This window comes from Haematobia irritans, chromosome 1 (genome assembly GCF_050003625.1).
Source record: "Haematobia irritans isolate KBUSLIRL chromosome 1, ASM5000362v1, whole genome shotgun sequence".
In the NCBI taxonomy this organism is placed as follows: domain Eukaryota; kingdom Metazoa; phylum Arthropoda; class Insecta; order Diptera; family Muscidae; genus Haematobia; species Haematobia irritans.
The window spans coordinates 120,782,285-120,804,400 of record NC_134397.1 but is presented as its reverse complement, the minus strand read 5'-3'; the positions used below and the strand labels follow the sequence as shown (position 1 = coordinate 120,804,400).

At 34.0% G+C, this 22,116-nt stretch overlaps 4 protein-coding genes, 1 long non-coding RNA gene and 1 pseudogene across 5 annotated transcripts; 5 read left to right on the top strand and 1 right to left on the bottom strand.

Annotated features, from left to right (window-relative positions):
* Window positions 1-781: 781 nt before the first annotated feature.
* Gos28 (golgi SNAP receptor complex member Gos28) lies at window positions 782-4,830 on the top strand. Its single transcript, XM_075291518.1, has 5 exons — window positions 782-914; window positions 975-1,153; window positions 1,211-1,452; window positions 4,354-4,488; window positions 4,548-4,830. The coding sequence occupies exons 1-5, from the start codon at window positions 893-895 to the stop codon at window positions 4,648-4,650; spliced, it is 681 nt and encodes a 226-aa protein (XP_075147633.1). The 5' UTR covers window positions 782-892; the 3' UTR covers window positions 4,651-4,830.
* Window positions 4,831-6,399: 1,569 nt separating this feature from the next.
* On the top strand, window positions 6,400-7,392 carry LOC142221733 (mitochondrial import inner membrane translocase subunit Tim22). The gene is made up of 4 exons (XM_075291517.1): window positions 6,400-6,651; window positions 6,711-6,835; window positions 6,897-7,090; window positions 7,145-7,392. The coding sequence occupies exons 1-4, from the start codon at window positions 6,545-6,547 to the stop codon at window positions 7,298-7,300; spliced, it is 582 nt and encodes a 193-aa protein (XP_075147632.1). The 5' UTR covers window positions 6,400-6,544; the 3' UTR covers window positions 7,301-7,392.
* Window positions 7,393-8,204: 812 nt separating this feature from the next.
* LOC142221732 (guanine nucleotide-binding protein subunit alpha-11 pseudogene) lies at window positions 8,205-9,606 on the top strand (annotated as a pseudogene).
* A 2,365-nt stretch (window positions 9,607-11,971) lies between these two features.
* On the top strand, window positions 11,972-13,331 carry LOC142241660 (guanine nucleotide-binding protein G(q) subunit alpha-like). Its single transcript, XM_075313450.1, has 2 exons — window positions 11,972-12,218; window positions 12,282-13,331. Exons 1-2 carry the CDS (start codon window positions 11,997-11,999, stop codon window positions 13,056-13,058), a joined length of 999 nt encoding a protein of 332 aa, XP_075169565.1. The 5' UTR covers window positions 11,972-11,996; the 3' UTR covers window positions 13,059-13,331.
* Window positions 13,332-13,974: 643 nt separating this feature from the next.
* LOC142241654 (uncharacterized) lies at window positions 13,975-14,285 on the bottom strand. The gene is made up of 2 exons (XR_012723745.1): window positions 14,228-14,285; window positions 13,975-14,164 (listed from the first exon to the last, which is right to left on the bottom strand). It is a non-coding gene; the product is annotated as an uncharacterized LOC142241654 (long non-coding RNA).
* A 6,034-nt stretch (window positions 14,286-20,319) lies between these two features.
* LOC142231307 (guanine nucleotide-binding protein G(q) subunit alpha-like) lies at window positions 20,320-21,758 on the top strand. Its single transcript, XM_075301922.1, has 2 exons — window positions 20,320-21,336; window positions 21,480-21,758. The coding sequence occupies exons 1-2, from the start codon at window positions 20,320-20,322 to the stop codon at window positions 21,756-21,758; spliced, it is 1,296 nt and encodes a 431-aa protein (XP_075158037.1).
* Window positions 21,759-22,116: the final 358 nt, after the last annotated feature.

Below are 22,116 nucleotides of genomic sequence, written 5' to 3'. Positions count from 1 at the left end.
TATAAAATTATTTGCAATCAATTCCTTGGATCTTTTCCATCCATTATTTGGCAAGACTCGATCAAAATATAATCGTCTTCATAAATATATTTGTAGTTTTAACTTTGTGTTTTGGTGAAAAAACCGAACATAGTACTCACCTTAAACTCGAACTTAATACCCACCTTTAGTGAAAAAATGACGATTTTAGCGGCTAAAGGTGTGTACTATGTTCTGTTTTCGAGTTGAAAACCACTTTATTTTCGCGATTACTTTTCCTTAAATAATCAAAATTGTAAATGATAACAAACATATTCCCATAATATCTTGCCGAAATTTAGAGGAACAAGAAACTGTGCATCAATTGAATTAATTTATCTGCTTTATATTGAACTGTATTAATAAAGTAACCGCGAAAATTTCAACTCGAAAAGCGAACATAGTACTTACCTTTAACTCGAACTTAATACCCACCTTTAGTGAAAAAATGACGATTTTAGCGGCTAAACTCGAACTTAATACCAACCTTACCTATTCATCTATTTTATTCTCAACTATTTTGATATGATGTAGGGCCTTTCTATTTAGCTCCGTATGACATCGAGCTATTCTGCAAACTTAAACAACCGGTCCGGGGAAACCGTTTTTTGAATTGTAGACATTAAACTCATAATGGGAACGTAATCTTGTTTCAATTTTCTTCGTTTATTCTTAATAATTGGAACTTTCAAACAACGTTTGACACGGACCAGTTATGGCGCTCATACCGGAATAATTGCATCATGTTTACGCGTTACGCTTCAGTTTTCATTTAGTTTCGAAATTAAAAGCAGACATGGCATATCGTATGTTTTTGACGTTTAATTTCCTCTTGTTTGCCAAAAATTACTAATAACTTTTGATTTGCTAAGAAATGGTAGTGTCCAATTATGACGGTAAATTCACAATAATACTTATTTGGTTTGATGAAACTTAATTGTTTTACATTAATATAGCACTGCGAAAACAGGCCCGTTTGTTGGAAAATGAAATCGATCTCAAATTGGTGGCTTTCAGTAAAATAGGCGGTAGCTCGTCTGGTCATACGAGCAATAGCAATGCAGATACTTCGCCTTTGCTGGGTGAATCCCTTTTTGATTCCCTTTCGGAAGAAATAGCACAAATGCTGGATAAAGTATGGTAACATAGCCTAATTTTTTCCAGTCATATTAATAAGATCTATTCTATTTAGCTCTCATCCATTAATGAGTCCATGGCTGAATTACCAACAACAGGTGCTGCTGCTATTCATACATTACAACGTCATCGCGAAATATTACAAGGATATAGGCAAGAATTTAACAAAATAAGCGCCAATCACACAATGCGATTAGAACGTGAAGAACTTCTTAGAGGTTCAGGTTTGAACAGCCCGTCAATATCAGGACTCAGTAGACGTGACATGTATTTGAAAGAGAGTTCCCATATTAATAGGTACGTATGTATTCAGAATAACCATAGAAAATATTAATGACAAGCATGCCCAACATGCATACAAAGGATCATTGGTGACCAAAAAAGGAGACCTCTTGTCATTGAACTAAACATGAAATCGGACAGCACTCAGTGATAAGAGAGATGTTCGCCATTGTGGTAGCGCAGTGGACTGAAAGTCTAAGTGGGCCTGAAATAACGGACTGCTAAAGGGTGATACGGTCAAAATTTGGTCAATATAAACTTGTCGTATTTCTTTCAATTTTGCATTTAAAAAACCTGAACACCTCTCATTTTGAAGGTTGTGTGTGTGTAGAATTTTGCTCCTATTTTGCTTTTGAAAGTCGCTCTTCAGTGTATCAAAATTTTGCTCGCGCATCGCGAAAATCCGAGCTACTCGCACGCAAAGCTGGCAAAATCGCTAAAAGTTGCCAAATCAACCGTTACAAATGTAATTAAAGTGTTTGGGGAACGTTTGTCGACAACCAGGAAGTCTGGATCGGGGGGAAATCGAAAACCGGAAGCCGCTGAGACGACAAAGACAGTTACCGGTAGTTTCAAGCGAAACCCTAACCTCTCTCTCCGAGATGCCGCAAATAAGCTGGGTGTATCGTCTACAACCGTGCATCAAGCCAAAATCGAGCCGGACTATCGACTTACAAGAAGGTAGTGACTCCAAATCGCGATGATAAACAAAATACGATCCCGGAGGCTGTACACGACGATGCTGACGAAGTTTGACTGCGTGGTAATGGACGACGAAACCTACGTCAAAGCCGACTACAATCAGCTTCCGGGACAGGAGTTTTATACGGCAAATGGAAGGGGAAATGTAGCAGATATTTTCAAGCACATAAAACTGTCAAAGTTCGGAAAGAAATATCTGGTTTTGCAAGCCATCTGTACCTGTGGCTTGAAAAGCAGCATTTTCATAGCTTCCGGGACTGTCAACCAAGAAATTTACGTGAAAGAGTGTTTGAATAAACGTCTGCTGCCTTTCCTGAAGAAACACGGTTGTTCCGTACTGTTTTGGCCGGATTTGGCATCTTGCCATTACGGTAAAAAGGCCATGGAGTGGTTCGCCGCCAACAAAGTGCAGGTGGTTCCCAACACGCCAGAGCTCCGCCCAATTGAGAAATACTGGGCTAGTTTCAAGCGGAACCTAAAGAAGACCAAAAAAACTGCTAAGGACGAGCAGCAGTTCAAGGCAAACTGGCTTTCTGCGGCGAAGAAGGTGCACAAGGTGGCTGTACAAAAACTAATGGCAGGTGTCAAGCGTGAGTCCCGGCAATTCGGATTTGGAAAAGCGAAAGCCTAACTGAATATTTTTCCTGAATTTTATACTAATTGAACTTGAAAAAGAAATTTAATTTGATTTTTTAAATAAACGATTTCACCGATTTACCCGCGTTTACTACCTAATGTAAGATAAATGTTTTTACTTTTGAAAGACGATTTTACAGCATTGCCACTTTTGCAAAACATATCAACATTTCGATTATATCGTTAAACTCGACTAGTCAAGTTGGTTTACTAGTTAAGATCGATAGTTCAATATTGGTCAACCTCAAAAGACTCAGTCCAATTTCAAAAAAGTCGATTTTTCGTACATTGCTTATCAATAAGGTAGAAATTTATCCATTGTTGCATAACAATTTGCGCAGTAAGTCTCCGCACACAAATTATTACTTTATAGCCCAAACGGTGAATATATTTTGCAAAGAAATTTCAGTTTTTGTTTCCTACTGTGTCCTGTCATGTCCTTTATGTTAAAAGTTAGCCTAGTGAGCAAACGTTCACCAAGTATTGGTGTCTGGCCACAGGGACATACCAGGTAACTAGCAAAACTAGCAACTGCTTTGCGGCAGAATATAATCCGCTGGATTACACTTAACAACTTCCATATTGCGAGAAAGTCCTAAAAGGCCTCTCTAATTACGAGCAGGCCAAGAAAATCTTGTACTATTAAACCTATGATTATATATTATTTTCAAAGCTACAAGAAATGCTATCTCAGGAATACTAGATTCAACTCTGTCAACTAGAGAAAAAGGTAATTATAGTTCATGTGGAAATACTATTAAATTGACTGTAACATAACATATTTGGGAGTTGTTCTGTATTTCAACCTGTGTTCATATTTTCGTGTTCGTATTTTTTCGGGAAAAATTAGTAGGAGGGATCCCTAACACAAAAGCTTTAATATTTTGAAACCAATTTCTAGGATATTACAGTTTTTAATAAAATCAGCGTCAGTTTGTGCTTAGTTTCAAAATTTCCAAATACTTTTTCCGATCCAAAATTCTTCCGATGACGTGCTGAGATTTCGTATTATTAAAAAATCGGCCACGAATCGGCACCAACAGGCCGATTAACCGAAGCGAAGCTTTTTTGTCCCATTGTTGAATTTGTCTCAGTCAAAACACACAGTACAAATAAAACGTAATAAATTTATTTAAAAAATCCTTTTTTGCCATAATATCAAACTACAGAATTTTGAATACTAAAAAGTCTGTTAGTTCTAAAAGAATGTTATAAGATATGGACTGAATTAACTATTATTGTTGTTTTTATGATAATATTGAAATAAAACACACCAAAATTCTCTATTTAAAAATTTCAGGAAAATAATCGGCTTCAGCTTTTTTTTGCCGAACGTCAGCTTCGGCTAAAAACTCCCGCTTCGATCGAGCTGTAATCCCTATTATTTATTTAATAGTATTTGCAGTACAAGCCAAACCCCCATATTCATTATAACGTAAACTTTAAACCTAGTATTACCAAACAATAAACTCACAGTAAATTATTATAAATACGGACAAAAATCTTTTAAATTATATTTATATAAATATTTTCATAGCGTTATAATGAACTCTTTTTAATTTGCTTGCTTTTTTGCAGCTCCAATACTTTGGTTAATGATCAGATTAATATCGCTATTGAGACTAGGGAGCATTTGCTATCACAACGTCATGCGTTTAAACGAATGCAGACCCGCTTTAATGATATTTCAAACCGTTTTCCTCTAATATCAAGGTGAGATAATTTTTTGGATTGTTATTGGTTGTATACTTAATTTTATTTAATATTCACAGTTTGATTCAGCGTATCAATATTAAGAAAAAACGTGATGCCCTAATACTTGGCGCTGTCATTGGACTTTGCGTAATATTATTGTTAATATATGCTTTCAATTAAAAATGTATTTAATATATGTCATTATAAAAAAATTAACAGACTATAACCATTACATGTAAGTAAATAGTTGTTTAAATTATTTTCAAAAATATAAATGGAAAAAATATTAAAAAAAATAATATCTACGTAAAACGACGAACTATTTTGTGATAATAAATTTGACAAAATTAAGTTAACAAATTGAGAGTTTTATTCAGATTTTTATGTATGTTTGGCGCGTATCATATACCAGGTACATGCTACACGAGCTATGGCTGTGATCTGTTCTCAACATAATTCCAAAAATTCTTTTATATGACCTCTGAAACAATGACAATAACAAAATGTGTCAAATTTGCTGAAACAGTCAACATGAAATCAGATCTCAGGGACACTTTTCGGTCCGCGACATAATTCCTTTATCTAACCTCTGAAACAATGACAACAAGAAAGGTGTCCAATTTGATGAAACGATCAACCTGAAATCAGATCCTTGAGGAACTGCAAACCAAATAAGTTCGGAAGTGTAGAAAACTTGGTATAAATTTTATAGACTGCACTGCCATATATAGTATTAAGACGAGTAACATAAATATAAAGTATAAAATAGTACAAAACTAACCATAAAAACGTTTTTCATGCGGAGTAATGGACTTTTTGGTCGAACATGTTTTCTTTTCGGCTATAAGCATTCCATCTACAGTATATTCGCTCCATCAATACGAGATAAAAACGACCTATCTTGCAGCGTTGCCACTACGAATTTTTATTTTGGACCAAAAATTTTCTAAAATCGGACCAAAATTCCCTCCAGCGGACCAAATTTCCAATTTCAAAGAAAATTGTTTTAAAAAATATTTTATTGTTGTACATAGTGCTTTTATTAGAAAAGTAAAGTAAATCAGAAAGGACTGATATGATTTAGCGGTTGACATCAAAACGTCGACTTCTCAACTTTTTTAAATTTGAAAAAATTGACTTTTTCAAAAGGTCGAATTTTAAAGTCAATTTTAGTTGACATCAACGCGAAATTTTCACTCGATTTTCTGTGATTGAAATGGTATCGAATCCCACACCTAAACAAGCATTCACGGCTCCAAAGATTTTGTCTTTACGCTAATGATTTTGGTATTGATTCCGAGCCAAAGAAGCAGAGAATTGAAGTGAGGTCACATTTACGTCACAATTCTCTTTTACTACAAGTGAAAGTTATTTTATGTTTCAAGTAAAAAAAAAAAACTTTAAAATATCGTGTTAAAACATTTAATTAATTTTGAATATCTTTTCAAAAATATTAAAGCCATTTTGACTTTAGTAAAACGAAATTTTCTTTCATGTTAGAATACCCAATTTTATGACGAATCACTTAACTATAAGGACAAACCGACTTCATTGAAAAGTTTAGAGACTTTTGGGCAAGGAAAAAAAACTTTATTTCAGAGAAATACGTCTTCTATGCTAAGAAAAATTCGCATTCGTATTTTAAGCACATGAAATATTTGGCCTCACGACAATATTTTGTTCAGTGCACATATACTATTGAATATGTGATAGAAATTTTAAATACTAGAAACAATTTTTAAATTTGACCAAATTTATGGAAATGGACCAACATGGTCCAAATTCCGTTTGGTCCGACCATCGGACCAATTTTAAAAAATATAAATCTTTTGGACCAATTTTGGTCCGATCGGACCAAAACGGCAACGCTGCTCTCTTGTAAAAGCGCATTGTTGTTTATTCGTCCATATAGTGTTGACATCACTATTTGTATCGTGAATGACAATCGGTCAAAACACAAACAGCTGATTACGAACAAAAAATTACTTAATTGAAATATTTTTTAGTTTTATTTCGTAAATAAATATAAATATAAATTAAACCTGCATAATTAATATAATAAAAATAGTACAAAATGAATTTGGGCATACCTCCACCTCGCGATTCCAATACTAAAGCCCAGTTTTTCGAGAATCCCGAATTGGATTCTATGGCCAAGCATTTTATTGGCAACATGCAAAGGTACCAAGCAAGTCTTACTTTATCATGCATTTTCAATAGTATCTTGTTATTCTTTATAGATATCGAGAGAATGTTGTTATTCCTAAGAGCAATGGACCTGTTCAAATTAAAACAAACGAAGAAAAAATGATTGAAAAGGCTGTTGAAAGTTGCACTTTTAAATCCATAACATCTTGTGTAATGGGTAAGGTTCTTTACAAAGGGGTAGGGGAAACACTTCAACACATTTGCTTCTAAAATTACAGGTTATGGATTGGGTGCCGCTATTGGTCTCTTTACTGCATCGGTTAATCCCAATATGATGGACCCATTGGCAAATGAACGCAAACAAACAGCTCGAGAGATTTTTCGAGAAATGAGAGCAACAACACACTCGTATGCTAAGAATTTTGCATTGATTGGCTGTGTTTTCTCAGCCGTTGAATGTGCTATAGAAAGTGTAGGTTATCAAAGTCTCCTTTTGTTTTGATCTAATTGTAACTTTATTTTTCAGGAGCGTGGTGTTACTGATTGGCGTAATGGTACCTATGCAGGAGCTGTTACTGGCGGACTTATTGGTTTGAGAGCCGGAGTCAAGGCTGGAATTATTGGTGCAGCGGGTTTTGCAGCTTTCTCAACAGCCATTGATTACTACATGCGCGGAAGATAAAGTTGGGAATCTTAGAACTTAGTTTGTATATTACTTTTAAGTGTTTGTTAATGCAAAGTGATTGCAAATAAATTTTGTTAAGTTGTACCGTATGTATGGATGTATTCATAGCACACAAAAAATTGCATACAATTTACTAAATAACAATTTTGAATATTTTGTAAAGTTCATTGACAATTCATCTTGGACCTTTTGTCTAAGGATACAAAAGTTTCGACGAAAAGTCTAAGTGTACTTTTAAATATGTAAAATCGAATGATTGACTTTTGATGGTTGTTATGATGGTTGTTGATGGTAGTCAATTTTTTTAAAAATTTAAACTTTTCTAAATTTGTAGAAAGTCGAAATGTTTTCATAAGCATTACTATTTCAACATGAATATAACAGATTAACAATGACACTTCTTGAAGTCAAATAGCCCCTATATTTATAACGGCTGATTTAGTTATATTGCATTATTTTCCTCCGTCCGTCTGTGGAAATAATGCTAACTTTCGAACGAAACAAGCTATCGACTTGAAACTTGGTATAAGTAGTTGTTATTGATGTAGGTCGGATGGAATTGCGCCCATATAAACCGACCTCAGATTTGGCTTGAGAGCCTGTTGGAAGAGCAAATTTCGCCTCTAGTGTGCATAAACTACTAATATACTCGAAATCTTCTAAAAGTGGATTTGATATTCCTTTTTTATAAGGCAAATGACAGTTGAAATCTAGTGATTTTGGAAGTGTAATGTGAATGAGGTATAAGGGTAAAATAAAGTTGGCACCGCCCGACTTTCGATTTTCCTTACTTTGTGTTTTCTCTGCATTTATCTGGAAGATTTATTGTGGTCTCTTTCGAGCTATTAAAGCGTCTCTTGCTTGTCGTATTGTAGTGTGGGGAAAAACACTTAGAAAACCACTAATATTTATAAATATTTATTTTTAAAAAGTATGAACAATTTCGAATTTCACTTGATGTTTTGATATGAAGCATTGAGGAAGGCTTTAATCGGAGTACATTGCGTCGGATTTTAAAATTTTGTATTGGAAGTAAATATCAATCCCAACTTTCGTATATTATGGGATATTAATATTGGTTGTATATTCACAGTTTCATACTGATAGTTGGACGTGTTTTGCGTAATTTATGTGCAGAAATGTGTGATATCCATTGGTTGGATTATTGTGTGTCACAAGATGTGAGGGAGCAAAATATTCGTAGTAGAAAATTGGATAGACTTCTAAAAGATTCCAAAAAACAGGAGCGAAATCAAATCAAGTTGCTTCTGTTGGGTACCGGAGAATCGGGCAAATCGACATTTATCAAACAAATGCGTATTATCTATGACAAAGGTTACTCCACCAACGAGAAGATGTCTTATGTTAAATCAATTTTGCATAACATTGTATCTTCAATGGCATCAATGGTGGATGCAATGATAACATTGAATATTCGATATGAGCACAATGAGAATCAGCATAACGCTGTACTCTTCAAAAATATAGAATGTACTGAAATATCTAGTCTAACAGATATACAATTGGCCGCCATCAAGAGTTTGTGGAACGATGCTGGTATTCAAGAATGTTATAAGCGTCGACGAGAATATCAATTGGCCGATTCCATCAAATACTATTTGACGCATATCGATCGTATTGGGACCCCGAATTATTTGCCCACCCAAGACGATATATTGCATGTTCGTATTCAAACTACTGGTCTTGTCGAATATCAATTCAAAATCGACGGTATGGTTTTTCGTATGATCGATATTGGTGGCCAGCGTTCGCAAAGACGTAAATGGATGCATTGTTTCGATAATGCTAAAGTAATACTATTTCTAGTTGCAATTTCGGAATATGACCAAGTCTTGCGAGAGGAGGAACAACAAAATCGTCTCATCGAATCGAAGAATGTCTTTCAGACTATTGTCCATTATGAATGGTTTTGTGATACCTCAATTGTGGTGTTCTTCAATAAAATCGATCTTTTGAAAGAGAAGATCATGTATTCTGATTTGGAAAAGTATTTTCCAGCTTTCAAAGGTCCTAAAAATAATGACGAAGCAGCCAGGAAATTTATACAGAAAATGTTTTTGGAAGTTACGCATAGGAGAGACATCTATAAGCATTTCACTTGTGCCACGGATACCCAAAATATTCAAATAGTATTTGCCGTTGTTCGTGATACAATTTTGAATCATCATTTGGATGGGTCCCTAGTGTAAAGCGTATTAGCAGAACAACATAAACTCTAAAAAAAAATACATTTGTTAAGATAAGGACTAAAACGAATTATTAAAGGCACTACCAAGTCAGAATATCATTGTAAAATTCTATATACACTCAGAGAAGCGATTTGATCACCCCAAACGTGATTCAAGAGCATAATGTTTATTGATCGCGGGTACCATGAACATTTTTCTCGTTTTCTTGTTAAACAAATCAGATACATAATTTTCGAGATAATAATATGGTTCCGAGAAACATGCTCCCCGTGATAAAATAACATTATGCTCTTGAAACATGTTTGCGGTGATCATATTCCTACCTTATGCTCCTGAAACATTTTGCGGTGGTCATATTCCTTCTCTGCGTGTATTCAGGATATATTTTCCACGGTTTATCTGATGAAAAATTGTCTATATTAACTGACGGCAATGCACGATAAAATATTGTCTTAATAAGATAGATTATGTAGCCTAAAAGTTGTTTAGAGCAGCGGATAGTGGAATTGTTAGCAGCCTGCCAGTTCCTGACGAACACCTCTATTTGCCTCAAAATTTTCTTGTAAAGGCCGGTATGCACCTCTACGCAATTTCCGCTACCCATAAGAAATGCATTAGTATTTTTGTTACCGAAAATTTCGTGAGCATTGTTATCGATTGTTTACATTTTTCTCCCATAAGAAATGCATGGCAAAACTGTGTTATTGGCATGCAACAGGAATTTTCGCAGGATATGCATGCTAGGCTTAATTAGTAAATAATACATCCTAAATTTCCAGCCAAAATCTGGAGAAAATTTCAAGCTACACAAGCAAATACAAATATCAATACTGATCGACGGAATTACGTCTTCAGTCTATCTATTCCTCATTGTCCGTCCGTCAGAGTCCACTTATTTTTTGTCTGCAAAATAGATGTCACAATTTTTAGCCGATGAATTTATGTACTAAATATGGAGAACTTCAAATATTTCTTAGAGCCACGAATATATATGTCTAAAAAATTGATCAGCCCATTTCATACGATTGGTAGATTCGATTTTCTTAAAATGAAGAAGAAAACTAACATTTTAATAAAAATTAAATAATATTCAAATTGAGACAAGTGACATTTATACGGTTCAAAAAAAAAAAAAAACAAAACAAAGAATAAATAAATAATAATAATAACAAATAATTTATTTAATTAAGTGTTTTTAATAAATGCAAAAAAAAAGTAAAATTTAGTCAATATTATAAAGAAAAGCCCACACCGAAAGATTTTTTTATAAAAAGAATAAATTCGCTAAAAGAGCGGAACAAAGCAGACTCTGCAGGAGGGCAGAAAGGGTCCAAAGGATGTCATACGATTGCGCAAGACCATTTTTTTGCCTGCCTGTATGTTTCATACGCTTTGCCAGAATTTGAATTCTCTAACGAAATATGCAAAATATTACTCCTCCCGGTCCAGATTTTGATATAGCCTTACATAAACCTATTCGTGAGGGCATAAAAGCCTCCACATTCATTCGATTTGACTAACAATATACCTACAATATATTGTTGGGCCACAAAATCAAATTAGTGCGTTTTTGTCGATATCGGCTATTTATACCGCACTGTGGAACAGGACCCAGAAGAGGACGAGGTAGACACATTGTGTGTTTGGCAATAATGCTAAAGGTCGGCACCTGAGTATTAGCGCCAAACCCCAAATTAAACAGGGCCCCAAAAGTGGGACGACGCTTCATAATGAATATGAGCCTCCACAAAATGTAACTGAAGGATGAAAATCGACCCCAATATAAAGTTGGGGTTCATCTTGACTTTTTGACAAATTGAATGTGGCGTACGAATCTCTTGGGAATCGCATTAGCCCACTTGGACTTTTTCCATAGGAGAAAGTCTTAAACCCCGTCCGAAGGCCTTCCAAACAAAAAATAAATCGGATGCGATACAAAGAACAACATGCCCCACTTGAAAACGCACCAAATCCCAGAAAGAAAATGTTGGGTTAATTTTCATATGAAATATTGGGGTTTATTTTCATAATGCAGTGGGCCTCAAAAATAAAATGTAGTTACTTCCCAAAAAAAACCATAAAGAAATTGGTGTTGTTGTTGGTTTGGGGATCTATTTCATTTAGGTCTTGGGGCTAATTTTCATTTCGCTTTTCACAATGGACTGAATAGTCTAAGTGAGCCTGAAAATAAATCGGGCTGCCACTATAACCTTTCATGGGGCATATATTCATAACCCCGCAACTGTCGCATCTGTTAAACGTCAATTTTTTTTTATAGATTTGAGGACTAATCACATCACACTTTTATACCCCAAACCTATTTATATATACTGTTGCTCTCTATATAAAAAACGTAGAACGATAGCCTATTGGTTGAGGTTTCTCTATTTCAGTTTTCATATTCAACTGGAATTGTATGTGACATACGAACAGATATGAGTAATAGGCCAAACTATAATCAGAATTGCTGGAAAAAGTTCATAATGTTTAGTCAACTTTGCGCTTCGTCGGAACCTGAAGAAATAAGCAATAGACGAAATAAGGAAATCAATAAGTTCCTTGAGGAATGTAAGCACAGAGATAAATTTGAAATCAAGCTGCTTCTTCTGGGCACTGGACAATCGGGCAAATCAACATTTATTCGACAAATGCGCATAATCTATGATAATGGATACAACGACGAAGAAAAAAGGGCTTACATCAAAGTAATTAAAGAAGCTATACTGTCATCCATACAAGTTTTGGTAAAAGCTATGGACCATTTGCAGATTAATTATACTAACAGATATAATGAACGCAATGCAAAATTCATCGCCAAAGTGGAATGTGAAGATTTTATGCGAGTAACTGATATGTATTCAAAAGCATTCAAGGATTTGTGGTACGATCAGGGAGTCCAGGAATGTTATAGAAGACGCAGAGAATATTCAATAAATGATTCATTTAAATACTATATGGAACATATTGATCGCATAGCTGATCCTTATTATTTACCAAGTGAATGTGATATTTTGTACATGAGAGTCCCTACAACTGGCATCGTAGAATACAAATTCCAAATTGGCCACAACACATTCCGTATGATCGATGTTGGGGGCCAACGAGCGGAACGACGTAAATGGATCCATTGTTTCGATCAAGCCAAAGTTATAATATTTCTAGTTGCTATCTCAGAATATGATCAAAATCTTGAGGAGGATCCCAACGTCAGACGCCTGGATGAGTCGAGAAATGTATTCACGACTATATGTAACTATGAGTGGTTCCTTAACACCTCAATTGTGGTATTCTTCAATAAAATTGATCTGCTGGAAGAGAAAATAATGTATTCCGATTTATCCACTTATTATCCGGCCTACAAAGGACCAAGGCATGATCATGAAGCAGCAAGAAAATTCATACATGATATGTTCATGGAGCAGACCAGGAGAGTGGATATTTATAAGCATTTCACATGTGGAACTGATACTACGAATATGAAAGTAATATTTTCGGTGGTACAACTTACGGTATTAAGACGTATCTATGGTCATCTTTGTTTTTGAGGCTCCCAGATTCCTTTTGTTAATTATCTTAAAAATGTTTCAAGAGCAAAATATTATTTTTGGATGGGGAACATGTAACATGTTTGCCGAAACCATGCTCTTATCTCGAAAATTTTGTATCTGTGGCAAAAATGTTCCATATTCTTTATCCAAAAATAATATTTTGCATTTGAGGTGATCATATTCCTTTTTTGCGTTCAGTTTAATACTAATTTCTAATAAATGCCATTATAGCACTTTTGAATTAGAAACCAATATATAGAATGAATGAAATTTGTCATTGTTTTACAACAAAAGAAACTTTTAATTTATAGAAAATGTTACGTTCTTTTTTATGAAAAATTTGCATACTTCCTACGGAACTATTTCGTTAATTTTATGAAAAAGTTTCGTATTTTATATGAAAAAGCTTCGTGACTTTCCATAAAGTATTTGTACATTCTACCATACAAATGATAAGTAGAATAGATATGCGTTAAATTAGGGGTTTCTTTTTCCCGGACTTTTTCCATTCCCGGGAAAGAGGAATTTTTTTTCGAATTTCCCGGGATCCCGGTCAAAGGGAAACCTGCTTTGCCTAAAGCTATGGTTAGAAGACGCTACCTACACGCTCACAAAAAATCGATTCTGTAACATATACTCCCAAACATATTTTGCTTCAAGCATATATATTTTTGGGTATTGCCCAAACATTTATATGTTTGATCTCTACCAATATATAATATGTTTGAAAGCATATTGGTCTAAACAATATATGTTTGGGTAGTCTAAGTTCCAAACATTTTGTATTTTTGCATCCAAATTCAATAATGTTGTCTCCCAAAAAACAATATGTTATTATGTGATCATATAATATGTTTGGAAGCATTTTGCACCCAAAAATATTATATGCTTAAAAAAATTCTCCCAAACAATATTGTGCTCAAAATTTTACTTATTTATTTATATATTTACAATCATAATGAATTATGAAAATAAACAGGTAATATAGGTTCTAACAACATAGGTTTTCGACCTGAATGCTCAAAATTTTGTTTCTGCCCAATTGTATATTCCCCGACATCTTTCTCACTTCCACGAGATTTTTTAGTTCTTAGCACCTTTTTCTGTAATACAAACATTGTAGAAGAAATTATTCAATTTTATGATTTTTTTTATTTTAATTTTACCTTTTGCCGGACGGGGATTCGAACAGCGGACCACACAGTTTGTAAGGATCAAAGAAGTAGCTGATCAATTGCCCAAGGAAAAATAAAATGTTAATTTTGTAATAACAAGCAACAACCACCAACTTAATTCAATATCGCTCCCTGTTAAATAGCGCTCCAAGCTACTAAACACATATATGTTTATAGGCTATTTCTAAATTAATATATGTTTGCATTCAAGCATATTATATTTACAAACATTTCATGTCCCAAACATAATATGTTCTAACATATTAACATATATGTCCCAAACATGTTATGCTAGTTTATGAACATTATATGCTTGCACTCAAAAATATTGTGTTTAAAAATTTGTGTTCCAAACATATAATGTTTATAGCCAAACATATGAAAAACAGTCTTTTTCAACCGTGTAGACAACTAACAATATATATTCTGTTGATCTTTTACATCAGCCATATTTCATACTAAAATATGAAATATTTTGTAATAAAAACATTTTTTAGAATGGTTAAGACAGTATAGAGGGATGTTTTGAACATTAAATAACTGTTTGGAAATGAAAGAAACGTATTTCGATTTTACCATCGTAAAACGGGGTCACTATGTGCACATATTCGGTCAATATTCCCAAAAGCGAAACACTATCGCCTATTACCTCATTCACATTACACTTCCAAAATCCACTTTAACTAGATTTTAACTGTCATTTGCCTTATAAATAACGGATTTAAAATCAAGATAGATTTCGAGCCAAATGTGTATGAGGTATAAGCTTGAAATTAAAGTAACTACCTTAATAAAGGTTAGAATTTTCATATTTCATTAAAACATCCTTGCAATAATTATGAAATTTTGAAATGATACAATGACAAACGTGGGTTACATAAGGTACGGGGCATTTTACCTTTATAGAGGGTTTACTCAGTCTACCAGTCTATCGGAATGCCGGTTTACAGAAATATGACAATCATAAATTAGGAAAAGCAACCTTCTTTTTAACAACTGGGAGCCCGTTAGAATCTGGGCTAGAACCTACGACTATGTATGTCCCACAAGTCAACTACTACTACTTGGTACCATAGTCATTCACATTATACTTCCAAAAACCACTTTAAATAGATTTCAACTGTCATTTGCCATATAAAACCCTCTATTATATATAAAATATTCTAAAGAAAAATTCCCGGGAATTCCCGCACTTAATTCTCGGTAAAGCGGGAACGAAAATATAGCAAATTCCCGGGAATTCCCGAGATCCCGTTCCCGTGAAAACCCCTAGTTAAAACATTGAATAAAGAAATTCTGAATCACAAATCACATATTCGTAACATAAAGGGTGATACGGTTAAAATTTGGTCAATATAAACTTGACGTATTTCTTTCAATTTTGCATTTAAAAAACCTGCACACCCCTCATTTTGAAGGTGTGTGTGTGTAGAATGTTGCTCCTATTTTCATTTTGGAATTCACTCTTCATTTGTCAAAATGCCGTCCAAGCAAGAAGAGCAGCGTATCAAAATTTTGCTCGCGCATCGCGAAAATCCGAGCTACTCGCACGCAAAGCTGGCAAAATCGCTAAAAGTTGCCAAATCAACCGTTGCAAATGTAATTAAAGTGTTTGGGGAACGTTTGTCGATAGCCAGGAAGTCTGGATCGGGGGGAAATCGAAAACCGGAAGCCGCTGAGACGACAAAGAGAATTGCCGGTAGTTTCAAGCGAAACCCTAACTTCTCTCTCCGAAATGCCGCAAATAAGCTGGGTGTATCGTCTACCACTGTGCATCGAGCCAAAAAACGAGCCAGACTATCGACTTACAAGAAGGTAGTGACTCCAAATCGCGATGATAAACAAAATACGACGGCCAAAGCGCGATCCCGGAGGCTGTACACGACAGTGTTGCCAGGTGATTTTTGATTCTTCCCCCCAAATCTTAAGAAAAAAACCCCTAAATTGGTCTAAGCTTTTTTCAAAAACCCCCAAAAATTTTCAGAATTAAAAGTACAAAAAGAGGTTCCAAAAATCCTGTAGTGATACACTTTAAAAATTTAATTTAACACAAATATATATCCTGAAAGAAGAGTTCTTTCCTGAGAAACGAAATTTTAGAAAAAGTAAGTTTTCTTTTGATGCTAAATTTTATTTTTCGTTTGAAGTAAATAAAAAATAAAATTTGCTATTTAAGAAAATACTTTAAAACAAAAGAGATTTTCGTTCGTTTAAAATTTCATCCCTGAGGAAATTATTTTTTCTATGGATGTAATAATACAATATGTATATTAATTTAAAAAGCGGGCTTACTCTTAAAAAGCTTTCAGCTGCTAAGTTAAAATACGATTGTTTTTAATTTTGTTAAATATTAAAAATGCCCTTTCAACAGAAGAGTTTAAACAAGATAACGAAAATAATGCTATTGGATACTTGTTTGCATTTAGGATCTTCTTGTTGACTTTCCGCATCTTTTTTCTCATAACTCATGCTAGAATTGTTCCGAATTTGCTTTAGAATTGCTCCACTTTATAAGGTCTGACATAATTTTTTACCCCCAAAAATCCCCCCAAATAAATTTTACCCCTAAAAATCCCCCTAAACGTGAAAAAACCCCCTAAATTTGGGGGGAAAAACCCCTAACCTGGCAACACTGGTACACGACTATGCTGACGAAGTTTGACTGCGTGGTAATGGACGACGAAACCTACGTCGAAGCCGACTACACGGATGAAAAAGGCTGTTTTTCATATGTTTGGCTATAAACATTATATGTTTGGAACACAAATTTTTAAACACAATATTTTTGAGTGCAAGCATATAATGTTCATAAACTAGCATAACATGTTTGGGACATATATGTTAATATGTTAGAACATATTATGTTTGGGACATAAAATGTTTGTAAATATAATATGCTTGGATGCAAACATATATTAATTTAGAAATAGCCTATAAACATATATGTGTTTAGTAGCTTGGAGCGCTATTTAACAGGGAGCGATATTGAATTAAGTTGGTGGTTGTTGCTTGTTATTACAAAATTAACATTTTATTTTTCCTTGGGCAATTGATCAGCTACTTCTTTGATCCTTACAAACTGTGTGGTCCGCTGTTCGAATCCCCGTCCGGCAAAAGGTAAAATTAAAATAAAAAAAATCATACAATTGAATAATTTCTTCTACAATGTTTGTATTACAGAAAAAGGTGCTAAGAACTAAAAAATCTCGTGGAAGTGAGAAAGATGTGGGGGAATATACAATTGGGCAGAAACAAAATTTTGAGCATTCAGGTCGAAAACCTATGTTGTTAGCACCTTTATTACCTGTTTATTTTCATAATTCGTTATGATTGTAAATATATAAATAAATAAATAAAATTTTGAGCACAATATTGTTTGGGAGAATTTTTTTAAGCATATAATATTTTTGGGTGCAAAATGCTTCCAAACATATTATATGTTCACATAATAACATATTGTTTTTTGGAAGACAACATTATTGAATTTGGATGCAAAAATACAAAATGTTTGGAACTTAGACTACCCAAACATATATTGTTTAGACCAATATGCTTTCAAACATATTATATATTGGAAGAGATCAAACATATAAATGTTTGGGCAATACCCAAAAATGTATATGCTTGAAGCAAAATATGTTTGGGAGTATATGCTACAGAAGCGATTTTTTATGAGCGTGTACAAGCAGCTTTCTGGACAGGAGTTTTATACGGCAAAAGGAAGGGGAAAGGTAGCAGATATTTTCAAGCACATAAAACTGTCAAAGTTCGCAAAGAAATATCTGGTTTGGCAAGCCATCTGTACCTGTGGCTTGAAAAGCAGTATTTTCATAGCTTCCGGGACTGTCAACCAAGAAATTTACGTGAAAGAGTGTTTGAATAAACGTCTGCTGCCTTTCCTGAAGAAACACGGTTGTTCCGTACTGTTTTGGCCGGATTTGGAATCTTGCCATTACGGTAAAAAGGCCATGGAGTGGTACGCCGCCAACAACGTGCAGGTGGTTCCCAAGGACAAGAACCCTCCCAACACGCCAGAGCTCCGCCCAATTGAGAAATACTGGGCTATTGTCAAGCGGAACCTAAAGAAGACCAAAAAAACTGCTAAGGACGAGCAGCAGTTCAAGGCAAACTGGCTTTCTGCGGCGAAGAAGGTGGACAAGGTGGCTGTACAAAATCTGATGGCAGATGTCAAGCGTGAGGCCCGGTAATTCGGATTTGGAAAAGCGAAAGCCTAACTGAATATTTTTTCCTGAATTTTATACTAATTGAACTTGAAAAAGAAATTTAATTTGATTTTTGAAATAAACGATTTCACCGATTTACACGCGTTTTCCCTTGACCAAATTTTGACCGTATCACCCTTTAAATCGAAATTATACAACCTCAACGAAACTTCTTTTTATGAAGAAATGTTAACGCAGAATTATTTTTATAAAATATTCATAAATTCGCAAAAGCTTCACAAAAATCATTGAATTTGAGAAAGTTTCGTTCTCAAAAAGAGGGCTCCAATGCCACCTTTATTTTAGTTCATGAAAATTAGTTTTAGTTAAATTTCCTTATTTGAATAATTTTTTGCTTACATTAATGACGTCAACTAAAAATGAGAAAAATTTGTATACATATATAGTACACAATTTTACAAAAAAATAAAATAGTTCATATTTTCCTTAAATAAAATAGTTCATATTTTCCTTAAGATTGCTTAAATGAGTAAATTTTACTAAAATTGTACCTGTCTTGAACGTTTTATTGCGACAAAGACATTTTAACCGTTTTAAATCCAATTTTTTTCCTTAACATACGAAATTATCTTAAACAACGCAAAAAATGTATTATTTTTAATAAATTTTCTTCAATTTGACCAAAAATTATTAACCTATTTGTAACATGTTGCAATTAGAAAAATATTTTAGTTAAAATTTTCTTAAATAAACCAACATTTTCATCCAGGGTGGATTCACTTTTTTTGGGCGTGGGAGGAGACTGGGACGTCCATAATAACAATTTTAGAAGATAAAACTGTGGGTAGAAATAGTAGGTCTTGTTAGTTTGTGTTTCCCACGAAAGTCGATTCACCGAAATATTTTTTTTTTTCAAAAAGGAATATTTTTTAGGGTTATACCTTGTTTCTCTAAAAATTCAACCGATTTCGTTCCAACACAACCTATGATTTAGCTCCACACTGAAAAAAAAATCCGTAGTTAAACTAACGCTAAATTTATCTTATTTTTATTGCAAAAAAAAATTTATACAGTTTTTGTTTTAGCCAAATTCGATTTTGAGAACTTTTATGCAATATTCTTTTAATTTTCGCATGGCCATAACACGAAAAATACTGCGATTTTTTGCAGTTTTCAGCGAAGTTGTAGGTGTGGACTGGGCAAACAAAAATGTTGAATATATTGAGTCATAAAATTTCATCCCCATGCTCAAACCCCCAAAAAATGTCGGAAAATTGTTTGCTTGCAGCAAAAAATCTTAAATATAAATGTATTTGAATTTACACCCCAAATATTTATTTATACAAATAAATAAATATCTGTTTTCTCCCTTTTCTCTCGCTCACTCTCTCTCTGTGACGTTTCTAAACATATAGCGGTTTATACAAAATTTCTAAATAAAAATATGTTTGCATCCACAGATATTATATTCAAGAATATGTAACATAATATGTACCAACATATTAACATATACAGTGCACTCGCGGTAACGTGGACACACTTTCTCTTACACTAAACGGCCGACTTTCGACTGATGTATCAATTTTTTCTGCTGTGTTTACTAACACATTTCCTGTGGTGTACAATCCTAATACAGACCAAAAAATTATGCTACACATTCTTTGTGATCAATTATATTAATATGATTTCTTAAAATAGCACTTGCAATGACCAATAGAGAACACAAGTCATGATTAATATAGAAACTGTGGTTATTAAAAATATATGTAAATATTAAATCCTCTTTTTATTATGTCTTGAGAAGTACGAGCAAATTAATAAAGTTATTTCTTGAAACAATATCGTAATAAGTAACGGAATTTTTGAGGCGTTCCTGTTTTTTTTTTTGGAACCGTCAACATGAGTACCTTCACATCATGTTTTCTTACGAATGAAAAAGCTCATCAGAGGCAGCGCAACAAAGAATTAAAAAAAACTCTTGAACAGAGTCAACGTGAAAAAAAGAAATTAATTCAGCTGCTGCTCTTAGGTACCGGAGAATCGGGCAAATCGACCTTCATTCGACAAATGCGGATTATCTATGATAATGGCTATACGGATAAAGAGAAGAAGGAGCATATAAATTTGATTTTGCAAAACATATTCACTTTACTTAAAACCTTAGTCGAGGCTATGGACAAACTGCATATTAGTTATGAACATCTTGTCAATTGTGTCAACGCTGAGATTATTAAGACGGGCAATACTGAAGAATTTACACGTGTTACTGATTTCTATATTAAGGCGATAAAGGAGCTGTGGTATGATAAAGGTGTACAAGAATGTTACAAGAGGCGTCGCGAATATCAAATAGGTGATTCCCTTAAATACTATTTGGACAATATAGACCGTATAGCTGCACCTGATTACTTGCCCAACGAAGGTGATATCTTACATTTGCGCATCCCCACATCTGGGGTAGTCGAACACGATTTTAAAATCAAACGCAATTCATTTCGTATAATCGATGTTGGTGGACAACGTTCGGAACGTCGCAAATGGCTCTATGCTTTCGATCAAGTTAAAGTAATTTTATTTTTAGTTGCCATATCCGAATACGATCAAACTCTCAATGAGGAGAATAATGAGAATCGATTAAAAGAATCGATGAATGTATTTAAAACAATCTGCGAATGTGACTGGTTTGCGGAGATTGCAATTGCTGTATTTTTTAATAAAATTGATATCTTGAGAGAGAAAATCATGTATTCCGATTTGGTAACATTCTTTCCCGAATACAAAGGACCTGCCCATGACTATCTAGCAGCACGAGACTTCATAGAGGGAATGTTTTTAAATGAGACTAAGAGAAAAAATCTGTACAAGCACTTTACATGTGCTACGGATACTAAAAATATTACAGTTATATTCAAAATGGTTCAACATACAATAATAAAAAAAATGTTTAGAGAGGTACCTTTTTAATCGCTATGAGGATCCATAAAACAATTGTGATATACTAATAAAACGAAAATACATTCATTATTAATTTTTGGTTGTCATGAACTTTTTGAATATAGAACAACAATAATTTTGGATATTTCAGCAAATTTTTGACTGCTGAAAAAGGAGTAAATCAATCTGAAAAGCGTAAGAAAAGTGACCGTAAACAAAGAATCTATTACAACATTAAATGTGTGTCATACTTAACTTCAGTGGAGCATAAACATAATCTGCTAGCCATTATGGATCGTGCCGAGGTAGTTGAATTACTTCAAGTGAAGTACTTCAAGGGTACTAAAAGAATACAAGCCTCATGCCCTATGGGAACTCTATTTCATATAACGCCAAGGAATTAAATTAGATTTTTATTTTATTTATTTTTTTTTAATTTTGAAATTAATTAATAAAATTTTAAATTTAAATTTTAAATTAATAAAAATATTACATAAACAATTCATCCTTAATTCTATAATCCCGCGAAGACTTAAGGCTTGTTTGGCGTTTCGTCGCCAGGCGCTGCACTCTGCCGCCTAAAGTCGTACATAATCACCCTTATTCCTGAAGTCGCCCTCGCCGTCGCTTTTTGTCGCTTTTCGTCAATCGCCACTAATTGATATTCCGTTCGTCGATATATTCTGCTATCGAAGAAAATCGGTATTCCTGGTGTCGCTTTTTGTCGCCAACATCGTCGCTTTTTGTCGCCTTTAAATTTAC

Bases quoted from the DNA above. Each gene is read 5' to 3' on its own strand.
- Gos28 (XM_075291518.1), top strand. From the start codon at position 893: ATGGTAGTGTCCAATTATGACG. The intron at 1,453-4,353 runs GTACGTATGTAT...GCTTTTTTGCAG, and splicing joins GAGAGTTCCCATATTAATAG to CTCCAATACTTTGGTTAATG. The intron at 4,489-4,547 runs GTGAGATAATTT...TAATATTCACAG, and splicing joins CGTTTTCCTCTAATATCAAG to TTTGATTCAGCGTATCAATA.
- LOC142221733 (XM_075291517.1), top strand. From the start codon at position 6,545: ATGAATTTGGGCATACCTCCACCTCGCGATTCCAATACTAAAGCCCAG. The intron at 6,652-6,710 runs GTACCAAGCAAG...TATTCTTTATAG, and splicing joins TTTATTGGCAACATGCAAAG to ATATCGAGAGAATGTTGTTA. The intron at 6,836-6,896 runs GTAAGGTTCTTT...CTAAAATTACAG, and splicing joins CATAACATCTTGTGTAATGG to GTTATGGATTGGGTGCCGCT.
- LOC142241660 (XM_075313450.1), top strand. From the start codon at position 11,997: ATGTTTAGTCAACTTTGCGCTTCGTCGGAACCTGAAGAAATAAGCAAT. The intron at 12,219-12,281 runs GTAATTAAAGAA...GACCATTTGCAG, and splicing joins AAAAAAGGGCTTACATCAAA to ATTAATTATACTAACAGATA.
- LOC142231307 (XM_075301922.1), top strand. From the start codon at position 20,320: ATGAGTACCTTCACATCATGTTTTCTTACGAATGAAAAAGCTCATCAG. The intron at 21,337-21,479 runs GTTCAACATACA...TTTTGAATATAG, and splicing joins TTACAGTTATATTCAAAATG to AACAACAATAATTTTGGATA.